The sequence below is a fragment of the Vidua chalybeata genome, chromosome 26 (genome assembly GCF_026979565.1).
Source record: "Vidua chalybeata isolate OUT-0048 chromosome 26, bVidCha1 merged haplotype, whole genome shotgun sequence".
Taxonomy (NCBI): domain Eukaryota; kingdom Metazoa; phylum Chordata; class Aves; order Passeriformes; family Viduidae; genus Vidua; species Vidua chalybeata.
Genome location: NC_071555.1, coordinates 4,687,437 through 4,703,885, shown reverse-complemented (window position 1 = coordinate 4,703,885; position 16,449 = coordinate 4,687,437). Strand labels below are relative to the sequence as shown.

General features: G+C 61.5%; 2 protein-coding genes across 3 annotated transcripts; both read right to left on the bottom strand.

The window, feature by feature from the left end:
* Positions 1 to 312: 312 nt before the first annotated feature.
* On the bottom strand, positions 313 to 5,330 carry LOC128800174 (myosin light chain kinase, smooth muscle-like). 2 transcript variants are annotated; one of them, XM_053965180.1, is made up of 11 exons: positions 4,799 to 5,330; positions 3,849 to 3,928; positions 3,351 to 3,508; positions 2,909 to 2,999; positions 2,585 to 2,788; positions 2,108 to 2,325; positions 1,617 to 1,740; positions 1,386 to 1,538; positions 1,111 to 1,231; positions 947 to 1,037; positions 313 to 617 (listed from the first exon to the last, which is right to left on the bottom strand). In XM_053965180.1, exons 3-11 carry the CDS (start codon positions 3,364 to 3,366, stop codon positions 484 to 486), a joined length of 1,152 nt encoding a protein of 383 aa, XP_053821155.1. In that variant the 5' UTR covers positions 3,367 to 3,508; positions 3,849 to 3,928; positions 4,799 to 5,330; the 3' UTR covers positions 313 to 483. The 2 variants fall into 2 exon arrangements, with proteins under 2 accessions (XP_053821155.1, XP_053821156.1); XM_053965181.1 differs by lacking the exon at positions 4,799 to 5,330 and having other exon boundaries at positions 3,849 to 4,013.
* A 9,632-nt stretch (positions 5,331 to 14,962) lies between these two features.
* On the bottom strand, positions 14,963 to 16,351 carry HEXIM1 (HEXIM P-TEFb complex subunit 1). The gene has a single exon (XM_053965536.1). It carries the CDS (start codon positions 16,180 to 16,182, stop codon positions 15,268 to 15,270), a length of 915 nt encoding a protein of 304 aa, XP_053821511.1. The 5' UTR covers positions 16,183 to 16,351; the 3' UTR covers positions 14,963 to 15,267.
* Positions 16,352 to 16,449: the final 98 nt, after the last annotated feature.

Here is a 16,449-nt window from a genome sequence, read left to right as displayed (position 1 = left end):
CCACCAGTACCAGAGTTGGCCCAGAAATGGAGAGAGCAGAGGCCTCAAGGCTGATCCTGGCCCATGTGAGCTCAGGAGATGATGACAAGGAAGGAATAATTCCTTCCTCTGTTAAGGAAGGAATTCTCTTCTGAGCAAGGAATACCCATGGCTGCTGTGCCCATCACTCAAGGCTGGTGGCCCAGGTGGGCAAGAGCCTGATGCCAGCTCCCAAAGGGTGGGCACAGCTTGAGCAGCTCTTTCCTACCTGTCCCACTGAGTCTGGGGGAAGTAGGACCGGCACAGGGAGTGCAGAGATGGTCAGTGCTTTATTGGTGGCACGTGCCTGGCAGGGACAGCAGCACAGGGACACCAGGGACCCCAGAGCTCACCCACAGGGGGTCTGGGTCTGCCCCAGGCTGGCCAGGTCACCGTGGGAGCTGCTGGAGAGGGCACCATCCCCATCTCTAGGTGGTCCAGGACGGGGGTGCCAGGGCCACGCTGTCACTGCCCTGAGGCTGCAAAGCTCCCACCATCCTCCTCCTCCTCCTCCCGGTCTGTCAGCAGCTCCAAGGGGTTGGCACCTCGTTGGGGCAGAGCTCTGGGGGGCTGTTCCTTCTCCAGGCTGCAGCCCAGGCCTGCAGGAGATGGGCAGAGGGAATGGTGAGGAGCTGGCAGGATCCAGCCTCTCCCCTGTGCCGGAGGCACCCGTGGGGATCAGCTCTGGGTCACACAGGGCCGGATGAGCCCGTCCAGGGCTGCATCACAGACCACCCCACAAGAATGAGGATGGAGAGAGCCTTGGGCCCCAGAGCAGAAGTGGCACTGTGGGGCCATGCTTGGGTGTTTAGGGGCACCCAGGGTGGAGCAAAAAGAGGAGGAGGCTGCCCAGGAGCATAAGGCGGAGATGGCAAACAGAGAGAATGGGCTGGGGGGGCACTGGGAACGGTGCCTCGGGGGCCATCACCTTCCTCATCCTGAGCCTCTGATGCCTTCCCCTCCAGGCTCTGGGACAGCAGGGTCAGCCTCTTGAGGGCCAGCAGGGCTTTCCCTGTTTTCTGGAGGGAAGAGAATGGGCACTGAGCCCTTCAGCCAGAGGCATCCCCCCGTCCCCATCATCCCACCAGGTACCTGCCACTTCCGGCGCGCCAGGAACTGCCTGATCCTCTCCTTGGACAGCACCCTGGGGCTGCTGGGCTGGGGGTGCTGCAGCCAGGGGTGCAGCAGAGCCCCCGCACTGGGGAGCCGCCGGCTGCAGCGCACAGAGGGGGTCATGGGGGGCTCCTCCACCCTCACCTGGAGTGTTCCCTCCACCAAAGGCAGAGCTTTCCCCCGCCCATCCCCTCAGCACTCCAAAATCCAGCCCAGCTCCAGCTGAGCAGCCCACAGCCACCCCCAGGCCCTACCAGGGGTCCTTCTGCAGCAGTTGGCTGATGAAGTCCTTGGCTTGCTGGGAGATCTCTGAGAAGGTCTCCTCCTCAAAGTCCCACTGGGCAGCTGTGACATTGCTCAGGGTCTCCATGTCAGTGTCCCCCTGGAAGGGCGACTCCCCACTCAGCCTGAAGAGGTGACCCCGGGGCATCAGTGAGAGCTCAGCCCCCTCCAGCCCAGCCTGCCCAGCCCAGGAGGAAACTCACAGGATGTAGCAGATGACACCAACACTCCACATGTCTGTGAAGAAGCTCACGGGCTCAAAGGCGACCACTTCTGGAGCCATGAATTCGGGGGTGCCGTGCAACACCTTCACGGGGGTGTCTGCAGCTGCAGAGAGGATGCAGGAGGCCCGTTGGGATCTCCCTGGGGCGAGTGGCCAGCTGGGATGGCCCTGGGGCAGAGGACACGCCAACACAGCCCAGGTGGAGGAGCCCCTGTGCCCAGGTGGAGCTGCCACCCTCCAAGGCTGATTGCAGGTCTTGGTGCACTCCTGGAGCACCTCTGTGTGCCAAACAGGCACAGGGGCCCCGGGGGTCTCCACCTCGGCAGCAGGACTGGGGACACACAGCTTTGCCCAGAGCATCGGGTGGCTGTCAGGAAGGGCCCAGGCAGGAGGACACCAAGCTGCTGTGCCAGGCCAGATCCTGTCCCTGTGACAGTGCCAGTCCCTGCCCCGGAGCCCCTTTGTGCTCACCCAGCTTCCGTGCCAAGCCGAAGTCAATGATCTTGATCCAGTGGCTGCCGGGGCTGACGCAGACGATGTTCTCGGGCTTGAGGTCGAGGTGGACGATGGCCTGGCTGTGCATGAACTGCAGCCCCTCTAGGATCTGCCGCACGTACTGGGCACTGCTGGGCTCCGTGTGCTCGAAGTCATCGTCCACGATGCGCTCAAAGAGCTCCCCACCTGCCACGCTGGGGACAACGAGGTGCTGGGGACGCTTTGGGGCCTCACCAGCCCCGAGGAGGGGAAGCCCCAGCAGAGAACCCAGACTCAGCACTCTGGGAGGACCTCACCACTCGTAACTCCAGTGTCACCAGGTTCCCCATCCATCCATCCATCCATCCATCCATCCATCCATCCCACAGCACAGGGACCCCTCCTACCTTCAGTGCTCCCCCTGGCAGAGCCCAGCACTGTCCCACACCTCCAAACCTGACTGCCCCCACTCACTACTCCATCACCATCACCAGCTCAGCGGGGCCCTGGAAGGCGTCGAGGCACTGCACGAGGCGTGGGTGATGCAGGAGGTTCATCAGCTCCACCTCGGCCCGCGCCGCCTGCTTCTCCTTTGCTGTGCGTGTCCGGAAATATTTCCCAGCCCGGATTTTGCCCGTGGCCTTTTCCTGCAGCCTATACACAGTCCCGAATTTCCCCCTGGGACAGAGAAGGATGAGGGATGGAGGAGCCACCACCACCCACCTGCAATCCCACCAGGGCTGCGCATGGACAGCCAGGAGCCATCGCCAGGGGTGGGGACGCAGGACCCTCACTCACTCCCCCAGCTTCTCCAGCTGTGTGTACACATCCAAAACCTTGTCCTGGCTGTTGATGACCACATCACAGTGTTCAAAGGCCTCCTCAGCTCCTGGGGGTTGGATTAAGGTGGGCCATGCAGAGATCCCCCCTGCTTTGGGGACCAGGGGCCTGTATCCCCCTCCAGTGCTAATTTCTGTGTCCCCCCTGCTCCGTCTGGGCCCAACCACCCTCCCCACACAGTGTAGATGGCACCTGGGAGAGCATGGGGGCAGGAGCTCCTGGGGCAGACCAGCACCCTACAAGTCAGGTTTGGGGTGAAAGGTGCTCTTAGGATTCAAAATCCAAGAGAAATGGGCCAGGATGGGATGGAGATTGGTGCTGATGGGGGGATGGACAGGGGTCACACCATTGCTGGGGTCCCCTGTGCCTCCCTGGGGACAGACCCAGGGCTCTGCTGTACCTCCTGCCTGGGACATGGTGGTGCCACCGGCTCCTCACAGGGTGCTGGCACAGTCAGGACAGGCACTGGATGTGTCCCCCAGGCTGGGACAGGGCTGCTGGGGCAGGCAATGGCCACGTCTCTGCTCCAGCTGCTCCCTGGGGCTCTGCACCTTCTCCCTGCCACAAGAGACCACCGGCTTCACTCCACCAGCACCCACACTCCCCATCCCCCTGATGGACCCAGAAGGACCAAGCCAGATTTTAAAGCAAAGCCCCTTGTTGGATGGGGACAATCCCTTCCCAGGAGCACCTTAGGCTCCAAGCCATTGTTTTTCCCATGCACTGTCTTACATCAGCCAGGAAATCCCCAGGAAAACCACACTTGTAGGGCAAAGGAGCTGTTTCCTTACACATCCCTCCACACTCCGTCCCCAGAAGGGTTGGGAGGAGAGACAATGACACCCAAGGGTGTCAGGCAACAGCACCCAAACCCCAACCCGGGAGCCACAGCACTGACCTGTCACTGTCCAGTCCCTCCTGCTCCAGGCCACCGGCAGGTCGCTGACCTTTCCCAGTCACTGCGGAGCCACTGGGATGCTGGGGAGGGAGGGAAGGGGTGATGCTGGAGGTTGAGGACAACTGGAACCACACATATGGGGATATCTCGGGGTACAGCTGGGAGCATCCCTCCCACTCCAGCACTGGGAACAGCCCGGGCTGTCCCCTCCCTTTCCTTCCCAGCAGAGCACTTCCGGACTTGGGGCATAAACAACCCCCCAGCACCCACGGGCTGTCCCCAGATCATGCCTCAACGCCCCCTTTGGCACCATGCAGGGCCACAGGTCTGCAGCACGGAGCTCAGGCAGAGGAACCCCAGGGTAGGGGGTACTGCAGAGACCCGACACACCTCATTACACAGCGGAGCCTACCCAGCCCTGCTGTGCCCTCCCAGCCCCTATACAGAACTGGGGCCTCTCACAGGTTAAATCCGCAGCTGACCCAGCCCCGGCCAACCCCCGCCTCTGCCCCACCCATGGGTGGGTTCGTGCAGAGGGGTTGAGCACCCACAGCTGCCCCCCGTCCCTGCTCCACCTGCAGCCAATATCCCAGCGGAGCCATCGCTCTCCCCAGCACAAGCCCAGGGTTCGGCTTCCCGGGAAAGTTCAACCCCGGCTTCAGGGAAGTGGGGGTGAAGGTGAATGGGGAGCTGCAAATCTACTCCGGGCCTCCAAAGCAGGTGGTTTGGAGGAAAAATGTGTTTCCCAGCTTTTATCCCCCAAAAGCAAGAGCGTGAAGCAGCTCTGGTGCCCTGTGCTGCCGTTTGCCCAGATTTAAAGTGACCGTGATTTCCTCCCGGAGCTGACTCCAGCCCCGGGGATCAGGCAGTGGCACCGCACAGGGACAGGAAATCCCGGGGGAGCCCGCTGGCACAGCAGCTGGGGCACAGGGGGTGTCACCTGGGGTTACCTGCTGTCCGCAGCCAGGTCTCGGGGAGCTTTGGGGCGATGCCAGCGCCTCCAGACGCGTCCCAGTGCCGCTCCCAGGCTCGGCTCGAAGTTCACGGTCTCCGGCAGGGAGCAGGGGACAAATGTCCCCAGGGCAATGGCGGGGTCACCACGACCTCGCCGTGCCTTTGTCACTGCCAGACCTTGCCAGCGGGGCAGAGCTGGGCCCGGGGGTCCCCCCCGCTCCCGGGGCCGAGGGATGTGTGGATGCTCCGGGCTCGGCGGTGCCGCCAGCACTCGGCTCGACCCCGCTGGGATATCGACTGCGGGGACACGATAGGACACGGGGGTGGCCGGGCTGGGGACAGGCAGCTGGAGCACGGCTGGGTGCATCCCGGCGATGGACGCGCTGCAGCTGCGGGCCGTGAGCCGCCCGGCCGCTCTCGGGGCAGGATGAGGCCGGGCGGGCGGCGCTGGGCGGCTCCCGGCGCACGGGGACCGGGGACAGCCCCGGAACGCGAGGGATCCCGGCAGCCGCTTGATGTCAGTGTTGGCCTGACGCTGGTCCCGACGGCAGCGGAGAAAGGAGCAGAAGAAGAAAGATTTGGGGTCTGGGGGATCTGTGGAGGGCTGGCATCAACCGCGTCCCTGCGGGATGTGCCGGGGTGGAGCACCTGGAGGGTGAATCCCTCGGGAGCCGCATTCCCTGTGGATGGAGCATCGCTTCCATGAGACATCAGCAGCAGGGAGAGCTGGCTCTGGGGCAGGGATCGACAGCAGATCAATCCATCCTGTGGGACTGTCTCGTTACCGACAGCGTTCCATTTACCGGCCACTGGCCCAGCCCTGTCCCACACCTTTGCCTTCGGATTTGGGAAGGTGGCCCATCCAAAATGTCCAGCGGTGCCTTACTCACCACCTCTCCTTGTGCCTTAAAAAATTAATTAATCTAATTAATTAATCATTAGTAGTCACACCCAGGCAGCCATTCCAGCTTTGGGAATCAGGGTGTCCCCATCTGCCCAGGGAATCCTCTGGCACGGCCGGGATGGGATTCCCAGGTGACTCCCCCAACCCCAAACCCAGTCGTGCTGCCCATGAGGTGCTCACCAGACCCCCCCAGTTCACCCTGACCACCCGTGGAGCCCCCCTTCCCCTTTGGGCTGAGTCAGGACCCTCTGTGCAGACTCGGCTGCCTCTGCTTTTCTGTAGGTCGCACAATAAACGGTGTCACCGCAGGGCTCAGCTGGGACCTTGGTGCTGAGTGACAGCACGGGGGACCGGGTCACATCAATGGGTGCTGGGTGTCTGTCTGTCCTTGATCCCCTTGTGCTGAGAGAAGGGCTCGATGGCCTCAGGGGGACATGGCCCCTGCTCCCTGTTATCCCAGGGGCACGGCCCCTGTTCCCATCACCCAGGGGGGACACGGTCCCTGCTCCCCATTTCCCCAGGTTGGAAGACTCAGCACATGTGCCAGACGTGTGTGGGGACCTGGGTGACATGGGGACGTGGAGGGCACTGTGGCCTTGGGGGGCACAGGGAATACAGGGGCACACGGAGAACATGAGCACAGGGGACACCATGGGCATGGGGACACAGGAGGGTACTCAGGGGACTTGGGGGGACCAGGGGAACGTGAAGGGGACGCTGGGAAGGCAGCGGACACAGGGGACAGGGGGACATGGAAGCCACAAGGGCCCACAGGCCCCACAGAGGCCATGGAACAGATGGAGGGATGCAGAAGACATGCGGGGGACAGGGGACATCGGAGGAACACGGGGGACACAGAGGACATGGGGGCACACGGGGGCACTCCAGAGACAGAGGGCAGCAGGGACACCAGGACGGAGGGACACGGAAGCACAGGGACCTGGGAGGGTCTGGGGCCACCTGGGGGACACGGAGGCACAGCGAGGGACACGGGAGGGGCGAGGGGACATGGGGGGACATGGGGGGACACGGGGGGCGGGGCCAACGCCCGGGGCGCGCCGCTGATGGGCGGGGCCGGCCGCGCACGTTCTGGGGGCGGGGCTACGGCGGGAGGCGGGGACGTTCGGAGCGGAGCTTCCGGGTTGGGCGAGGCCGGCGCGTTGCGCAACGCGGTGGGCGTGACCATGCCCTTATTGGGAGCAGTGGGCGGGGCCAGGCGGGGCACACGTGTGCGGCTTTGGCGCCCCGCAGCGCCCGCGGGCGGGGGGAGCGGCCGGGGACTGGGAGCACTGGAAGCACTGGGAGCACTGGGAGCTGGATACCGGGAGTGCTGGGAGATGGGAGTACTGGGAGCACTGGGAGCTGGATACCGGGAGTGCTGGGAGATGGGAGTACTGGGAGCACTGGGAGCACTGGGAGCTGGATACCGGGAGTGCTGGGAGATGGGAGCACTGGGACCACTGGGAGCTGGATACCGGGAGTGCTGGGAGATGGGAGCACTGGGAGCTGGGTGCTGCGAGCGCTGGAGGAGGGGTGATGGAATCACTGGGAGATGAGTGTGAAGAGCTGGGAGCACTGGAAACACTGGGAGATCAGTGCTGGGAATGCTGGAATTCCCGGGAACTGGGTGCGAGTGCTGGGAGTGATGGCTGATGCCTACTGGAAGCACTGGAATCACTGGAGCTGGGTGCAGACTGCTGGTGGAAATGAGAGCACTGGGAGATAAGTGTGGGAAGTTGGGTGCTGGAAGTCATGACTGATGCGTGATGAAAGTGCTGGGAGCACTGGGAGCTGGGTGGAGAGCTGGGAGCTGTGGCTGATGCATGCTGGGAGTGCTGGGAACACCGGGATCCAGGAGCTGGGGGTGCCGGGATGCTGGGACATGGAATGCTGGATGATGCATGCGGAGATCTGGGGTCCGGGTGCTGGGAGCTCAGTGCTGGGTGCAGGGCACTGGCAGGTGGGATGGTGGCTGCTGGGAGCTGGGTCCTAGTTGCTGAGTGCTGGGGTCAAACCCCATTCTGCATCAGTGTTGTGCAAACATGCCCCAAAATTATTCCTGGCAGCATGGAAAGGGCTATGGTACCCTGGCTTTGGGATGCCATAAAGGGTGGGAGGACCAGGGGAGGCAGTCGGGGTTGGTCGTGCTCAGCCAGACACTCCAAGGTGTGGAGGAGCTAAGATATGGCTGGAAAAGACCCAAATACATGGAAAATAAATCAATCTGGATCTATAAACCACAGTATCTCTGGCACCAGCTCGGGAATCAGCCTGTCCCTGTGTGGGCTTGGCTGATCCAGCTCCTCCAGGCAGCCTCGGGACCTTGGACCTGCTCCTGCAGCCCTGGGGAGGTGCAGCGAGTCAGGGACGGGACTGGCGGTGCTCCCACGGCCAGGGAGCGCCCTGGGGAGGGGGATTGCCTCTGCCCCCTGACAACAACCCCACGGGGTGACAAAGAACGGCCCATGGGACCTCAGCGAGCCTCTCCGTGGCTAAAGGCGCTGCGGGGGAGTGACGGAGGGGCCGGAGCTGGGCTCAGAGATAAAGCCCAACGCCCGGAGGCGTGGGGGTTATCAGCACCCCAGGCTGCTCCTGGCTCCTCCAAAGCCCTGCGTGCTCCCCCGGTGCTCTGCTCAGGGCAGCAGCAGGCAGGGAAGGACAGAGGATCCCGTGGCTGAGGCTGTCATCAGGCTCTGTCCCTCTGACAGCACAAAATCCCAGGAGATGGGACACGCCGGGAGTCAAACCCCACCTGCCCTAGCTGGGGATTGATGTCACAGCTCCTGATACAGAAACCCCCCAAAAATGGGTATTTTCTGGCTTGTAGGGATGGGTCAGCACAGGGAGAACATCTGAGAGCTCAGGGGCTGCCAGGAGCAGCCCCCCTGTCCCAGGAGCATCCCAGAGCTCCTGGCTCTGCCTCCCTGCTGTCCCAGGGACATCCCAGCACACCGGGGACAGGGACAAACCCCCTGGAGGGGCTGTGCCAGTGCCAATGCCCCCATCCTGGGCCTGTGGGGACAGGAACAGCCCCCAGGGGCTGAGGGCACCCGGTTCCATGCCTGGAAACCCTTCCTGGGATGTGGCACCAATGTCACCAGTCCCCCAAGCTCTGCAAAAAGGGTTCCCTTACTGGTCATACTGGGACAGTCCAGGGGGAAGTGGATTTGTCCCCTTCCTCCCCACCCAATTCCCAAGATTTGGCCCATTTTACACCTCCCCATCCCCTTTCCCACTTAGGAACAGCCAGGCCATATCCAACACCAACCCTCTGGTCAGAAAACGTTTGGCACAATTAACCCCCACTCATTAAATCACATAATGGGGAGGAGAATTTATGATTGAGAATTTACCAGCCCAGGAAAAAAAAAAAAAAAAAAAAAAAAAAAAAAAGAAGAAAGCAAACCTCTTAAACCTCTTTGTCTTTTCATAACATCAGAACTTAATTCCAAATGCTTCAAGTGGCTGCTCAGCCTCATTCCCTGAAATGTTCTTCCCAAAAATCACACAAGGACAGGGCCTGGGCCTGCTCCAGGTAATGGGAGTTCAAGATGACCAACTTTAAAGGGAGAGACTTTTTGGGTTTGTAGTGAGGGGCTTTTTGTGCTTTTTTTTTTTTTTTTCCCTTTTATTTGCAAAATTTGTTGCTTATTTTTGCCTTTTACATGCTCTGAACTCCCAAGGACACATTCCCTTTAAATTCCTGCTGACTGAACCCCCTGTGCACACCCCACAGGGCTCAGTCAGCATGGGGCACAACCAGTGGGGAAAAATCCCCTTGAAACCCTTGGGAAAGCTCATGGACTTTGCCCTTTGGGTCATTTCTCTCCTTGAGATCTGAGATGGAGGCGAGATAACCCTGGGAGGAGCCCTCTGCAGTGCTGGAATTGGGCAGACGGGTGACTGGGGGGGAGAAATGTCACCAGACAGGAGATCTGGGGGGAGAACTGTCACCAGACAGGAGATCTGGGGGGAGAACTGTCACCAGACAGGAGATCTGGGGGGAGAACTGCCGCCCCCTGAGCACACCGAGCTCCCACCGTGCTGAGGGGACACGTGTCTGCTAACTGTGGTCTGTGTGCGCTAATTGTGGTCGATCTAATTGCGATCTTGTGATCCTGATCTGTGCCTGCTGCTGCCCGGGCACGGTTCTGGAGAAGGACAGAGGCGTTAGTGAGCCAAACTTCAGACGGCTGAAGAGGAAGCCAGGCCTAGAGCCAGGCACCCTCATCTGGGGCTGCAGACCCCACTTTGGAGCCGAACACCCCCCTGAGGCGCTGGGGTCACCCCCTCGATCCAGGCCCCTCCCTGCATCCTCCCCGCCCCCGCCACCGGAGCAAGGCCTCGGGCCCCTGGGCCGCCCCGGCCGAGCAGCCTTCAGGGCCGGCTTTCGGTGTCGCCAAACCGGCCAAAACCCTCCTCCCGGAGCCCCACGGGCCCTGCCCGCCCCGCCGAGGACCTCCGGATCCCGCAAGCCCCCCCGGGCACATCGGGGCCCGCGGGAGGCCTCGGTGGTTGCTGTCCCGCGCCGGGGCCCGGCCCGCTTCCTCCGCCTACCGCCGTGACACAGCGCCCGCCACGTGCGGCCGCGGGGCGTCCTGGGGCGGCGAGTCCGCAACCGCCCCGGCCCCTGCACCGCAACGCGTAGATGGACTACAACCCCCACAATGCTTCGCGGTGGACACACGCACCGCCTTTTCCTCTGCTATTCGCGTTTCCATTGGCTCCGCCGGGCCGTCACGCAGCGGCACGGCGGGTTCTGATTGGCAGCAGGGCGGCGAAGCCGGGACGGCGGCTATGGCGGCCGGGCGGGCGGAGCGGGAGCGGGAGCGGTGCCGCCGCCGCCATTTTGTGTGTGAGGGGCCGGGCGGGCCCACTCCCGTCGCGGACCGGGGCGGCCCAGCTGGGGCTCTGTCCCGCGAGCGGAGCGTGGGGCCCCTCGTCGGTCCTAAATGGGGGGGTGGTGCCGCGGCGCCACCGGCCATTTCCCCGTCAGCGCTCCGGGACCGGAGCGCAGCGCTGCCCGGCGCCTCATGGAGCTGCGCGTCCTCCCCGGGGCCTGAGCCGGTGGGGTGCAGGAGCCCGGCCTGGCCCGGAGGGCTCCAGCTGCACCTGCGTTACTGGGCGGGGGTTGGGGCTGTTTTTCGATCAAAATTAGCGTTAAACGGTATTTTAACGTTTCTCGACAGCCGCAGCCCGATCTCGTGCGGGGCTGGCTCCGCCTGACCCCCGTGAAGAGCAGGGAGGGGAGGAACAGCGCAGTTTTTATGGAAATTGGGGCTGGGAAGCACGTCAGGAAGGCTGGATGTGCCGGGGTCCCGTCCCTCATACACCGCGTTTCGGGTGGGGGGAAATAATCCCTGGCATTTAATCCTTTGTTTCACACATTTCAGCCAAAGCCCGCGGGGTTCCCGCAGGGATCCCGGCCGGATCCAGTGGATCTCAGCTAACATGGCCTCCCCGCCGGGGAGCTCCGAGACTCAAAAACAAAAGCGTTTGGCTGTTGCCAGGGCCCGGGGGAACTTCTCGGGCGGTAACAAACGCGAGCGACCCCGGGCTCGCAGGAGCGGTGCCCCTCCGGGGCTGGGGAAGCACCTGCTGCGTTGTTTTCCCCATGCAAAGTCAAACCCCAGCTCTTTAAAAACTAAAAATGGCATTTTTTTGGGGAGTGCTCAGCGCTGGGGAGGGATTGAGCTGGCGCAGCCTCCCCACCGCTCCTCAGTGGAACTCCAGTTGCCAGCCCCGTTCTTGCCTCGGCAAAGGCCGATAACACCAGCTCATCCCCTGGTATTTGTGGGGCTGGGTTTAGGTTTAAAACAGGGAGATTTGGGAGGCTTCTGCTCTAAGTGCGGATTGTGCTGTCAGACGTGGGTCAGCCAGTTAAAACCAGATTATTTTACATTTAGGCACTTGGTGGGTGGGGTGGAGTTTTTTTAAAATTATGTTTGTTGTTGTGACTCTGCAGATGTTGCTTTAGCAGGTCCTGAATTCCAAAGCATCATAGGGAAAAGGTGATGGCTGTCCCAGCCCTGGAGTGTCCAAGGCCAGGTTGGACAGGGCTTGGAGCAACCTGGAACAGTGGGAGGTGTCCCTGCCCATGGCAGTGGGGTGGAACTGGTCTTTAAGGTTCCTCCAACCCAATCCATTCTGTGATTCCATGATATTTTCTATCCCAGCTGCATTTCCAGGACTGGGAGGCTTTATTGTGTGTGTGTTCAAATGCTTGTGATAGCTGAAAATGTAATTTCAAGGTGATTTTGTCAAACTCATGAGGGTCACACTTGGTTTGAGCTGTGAGCTTTGCACCTGCCCAGGTGTGCCAGGGTTTGTGGGGAGCAGAAGGGGAGCAATCCCGAGGGGCTGGAGCTGCCAGCCAGGGCTTGCTCTGTGGCAGATGCACAAAGAGCTGCAGGTTTTTTGTGATGGCCCCACCAGCTGCAGATTCTCCTCTTGTTTCACCAAAATGCCACTTGTGTGACCCAGAGTCACCAGTCACCAGTGTATCCTGGGAAGGTGGAGCCAGTGAAGGGGAGTGCAGTTAGTGTGGTGAAGTGGTGGCAGGGCACAGGGGGGTGCCAGAGCCGTGTCCCTGGGTGTAACCTTGCCATGGGATCAGGGAGCCACTGGATTTACTGGGCTCAGGCCTGGAGTGCCACGGAAGGAACACCAGGAGCGACGCCAAGGGGCTGCTGTGTCCCAGGGCAGGATCTGGGGCTCACCTCACCCCAAGGCTGTGGCACTCACAGACACTTCCTTCTTGGATTTGCAGTGTTTCCATGGATGTGCTGTGTCCCTGCACTGCTTCTGTCCAAGGGGAAAGGCCATTCCCACACATGGGATGGAGCAGTCTCCATTTTTTGTGTTGGTAATTTTTTGTGTAATTTCTGCCTCTCCCCAGGACAGAATTTCAGCCCTTTCTTCTGAAAACAAAACCCTTGAGAGGGGAGGAGCTGGGAAAGCCCATTGCCAGAGGGTCCCCCAATGCTCTGTGTTTCCAGGTGCCCCAAATCCAGTGTTGGTGTTGCCTTCCCACAGCCATGGAGCCCTGGGGAAGTGATTCCTGCCTGGCCTAGTGGCATCCCTGTCCAGAGAATCATAGAATGGTTTGGGTGGGAAGAGACCCTAAAGCCCATCTCATTCCACCCCCTGCCATGGCAGCAACATCAGGTGTTTCAGGGAGCTCCAAACCCTGTCCAACCTGGCCTTGGACACTTCCAGGGATCCAGAGGCAGCCACAGCTGCTCTGGGCACCTCTGCCAGGGCAGAGGTTGGCACTGGATGGTCTTTAAGGTCACGTCCAACCCAAACCATTCCACAGTTGCAGCCTCTGGGTCCCAAGCCGAGCTGTGCCGGGCTGATCCCTGCTGCTGTGGCTCTGTGCTCACACAGGTGAGCTCCAGTCAGCTCCTTGGCTCCAGAGCTTGTGGGAAGCCTTGGGACAGGGAGCTTGGGAGGAGCACGGACGAGCTCCCTGTCCATTACTGATCCACTCGGAGGTTTCAAAGGTCCCCAAATGTCCCTGGTCTGCATCTGCAGGAGCTTTGGGCACAGGAGCTGCACTGAGCCCTTGGGATCAGGATAACCTGGTTCCTAGGCAGAGTCGCTACAACAGCACAGAACAAAGCAGGAAAAGGTGGTGGGGGCAGAGGAGGTTGGAGAGCTGATCATTATGGTCCTTTTAGTTGGTTTGTTTGGTTTGGGTTTTTCTAAGTTGTATTTTTTAAAGCATTTGCAGGGAAAACATTTATTCCAGGGATTTGAACCTGACATGTGTGGGGTTAAGTGGATGAGGGCAAAACCTGACTGAGAATATCCCCTTGGATCAAGGTTTTCACACGAAGCAGGTGCCGGGAGCTGCATTTCACAGAGCTAGGACCGTGAGGGACCCCCGTCAGTGCCATCAGACACGCGTCCTGCCCCGGGAGAAAACGCCTGTTGTGGGAATCGCTCTGCAGGGAAATAAACGGCGGGGAAGCATCACCGGGGCCAGAGGAGGATGGGGGCTCGGCCCCATCCCAGCCCGCAGGATCCCGCAGGATCATCGCCCCCCCTCCCCGGCGCTGCGGTGATGTCATGGCACAGGGAAGGAGCCGCTGGCTCCCGGGCTCTTGAGCAAGTGGCCCTGGCTCGTTTCCTTCCCCCCGCCGGTGCCCCAGAGCTGGGGGCGGGGGGGGGGGGGGGGGGGAAGATAAAATCGGTGTGATTGCCCTTCCAGGGGCTCCCTCGGCCGCTTTAACCCCCGGTTTTACACCGCCCCACCTGCGCTGGTAGCGCTGGGACGTCCGTGTCCTCTCCCCCCACTCCCCTGAACTCTCTGTCCCCTGATAAAGGCTGTTTTTTTCCCCCGTGGAGCGGCAGGGGTTTGGCCGGGCTGGAGTTAAGCCTGGTGGGACCTTTGCAGCCCCTCGGTGCTGCCGCTTTACCCCCGATCCGGTCCCACCGCACCTGCCCTGGCAGCGCTGGGACAGCCCCGTCCCCCCCTTCCCTCCCCGAGCCCTCGGGTTTTGTGTAAATGCCCGATTCCCCCGTTCCTGCGGGCCGCTGCCCAGGCCCATCCCGGTTCCTGCCTTGCCAGGTACAGCTTTCATCACCTCCCATTCTGCTCCCGACTTCTGGCTGCACCTCGGCCCCGGCCAGATCAGCCTCAGCCCCTCCCCTGCTTCACCCCCTCATGGACCTCTCTGCCCCCCAAAAAAGCTCCAGCGCTCAGAGCTTCTCCCTCCTCCTCCCCCTCTCAGGTGCAGCAGGAGGGAGGTTGAGCCATCGCCTTTCCCTGCTCCCTCGTCAGCCATTTCAGAGGCCAAGTGCTGACTACCAAAACTTTTCCTTGGGCTGCTCCAAAACTTTAAGGTTTTTCCTCTCACTTGTAGCTTGAAGTAGATTTTTTGGGGGCAGTTTTTGCCCAGATTTCAGTTAATGACCTGGATTCCTGCAGAGCTGCGGGGAAAGAGTCAAGTTTAAGTGAGCCTTAGGCAAACAGACAGACTTGAGGCTACTCCTACCTCAGTGAGGTGCCCTCTGTGTCCATCACACATCATTTTACCCCCTTCCACGTACTTTTAACTATTTCAGCTCATTAAGCTGAATTAAAAATGAAAACAAACAGGGGAATATAATAACAAAAAAGGTTAAGCGGGGAATTACAACTAAGTTTAATCAAACAACAGTTATACCATGACAAAAATAATCCAGAATGTATTCCCTGGTGGAATGCCATTCTGATTATTTTCGAGAAATCATACCAAAACTATTACAGTTACAAGTAATTAAATTTATTAGACCTCTGTATTTTTTATAGTCAGTTTTGGCCAATTTACAGCTTTCCTGGGGATTTTTTTTTTTTTTTTTGGTTTAGACACAAAAAAAAAAAATAAAACCATAAACCAGATATCACCAATACATCAACCCCCCCTCGCCCCGTCACAGCCACCTAAAAAAGGGGGAGCCCTCGGCCCACCCAGCTGCAGTTTAGCCCATAAAAAGGGTCCGCGGCGACTCTGTACAAGGACCGAATGTTCCACCCAGCACTGTAAAAACCCCCCCGCGCCCCCCTGCCCAGTGTCACTCCCCCGGCTTGCAGGGGCCCTTTTCCTGCCGGGGCAGCTCCTGCTCCCGCAGCAGCCGCAGGTTCTCGGCTCGCAGCCTGTCCACCTCCCGCTCCAGCGCCTGCACCCGCGCCGGGTCCGCCGCCTCCCCCCCGGCTTTTTTGCTCTCCATCCTCAGCCGGTTGTTCTCCTCCTCCATGCGCGACAGGCACTTCTCCAGCTCCAGGTACTCCTTCACCAGCTCCTGCTTGCTCATGTTCTGCAGGCTCTCCACATGGTACCGCTCGTACGTCTCCGAGAAGTCCCTCTGCAGAAACTCGCTGCCGTCCCCCCCCATCCCGTCGCTGCCCCCGTCCTCGTCCGCCGCGTCGTCCAGGAAATCCTCCTCGCTCGTGTCGTCCGACTTGGCGGCCGCTCGCCGCGGGTACAGCCCGGTTTTCAGGTCGGGCTCCTCCTGGTCATGGTCCTCCATGAGAAACTGCGTGGTGTTGTAGGGAGCCACCGGCTGCCCCTTGGCGAACATCTCCGCTCGCAGCCGGGAGGCGCGGAGGCTCTGCCGCTCGTCGAACTGCTGCTTCTCCTCCCAGCTCAGCTTCGAGTACGGCTTCCAGCGCCGCTTCTTCTTCGACGGCCGCCGACGGTGCTTCTTCTTCACCGGCCACTCCTCGGTGCGTCCCACGGCCCGGTACCGCGGGCCCAGGCCGGGACGCCCCGCTCCACCCGCCGGCGGCCGCCCCTCGGCGCCGCCCGCCGCCGCCTCCGCCCCGGGGGGCGGCAGCCGCCCGGCATCGCCGTCCTCCGTCGGCGCCTCTCCACGCTCGGGCTGCGGCTCGGGCTCGGACTGCGGCTCCGGCCGCGCCTCGGGCTCGGAGCGAAGCTCCGGTTCGCACTGGGGCTCCGGCCCCGGCTCAGCGGGCGCCGCGTCGGCCATAGCGCTGCGCTCGGCTACGCTCGCTGACGGGCGCTACCGGCGCCGCATGGAGCTGGCCCCGCTCAGGCCGCCCGGGACATGGCCCGGGGGAGGTTTAACGCCGCCGGGCCCGCCTCCCCGCGCGCCCTGCACGCGCCGCCGCCGCCGCTCCCACCGCAATCCCACCCCACGGCCCAACCCGCGCCCGCCGCCGCCCGCTCCCGACTGCCTCTCCTCGGCCGCGGCCGCCCGCTTTATAGCCGCGCGCGCCCCGCCCCGCCCCGCGCA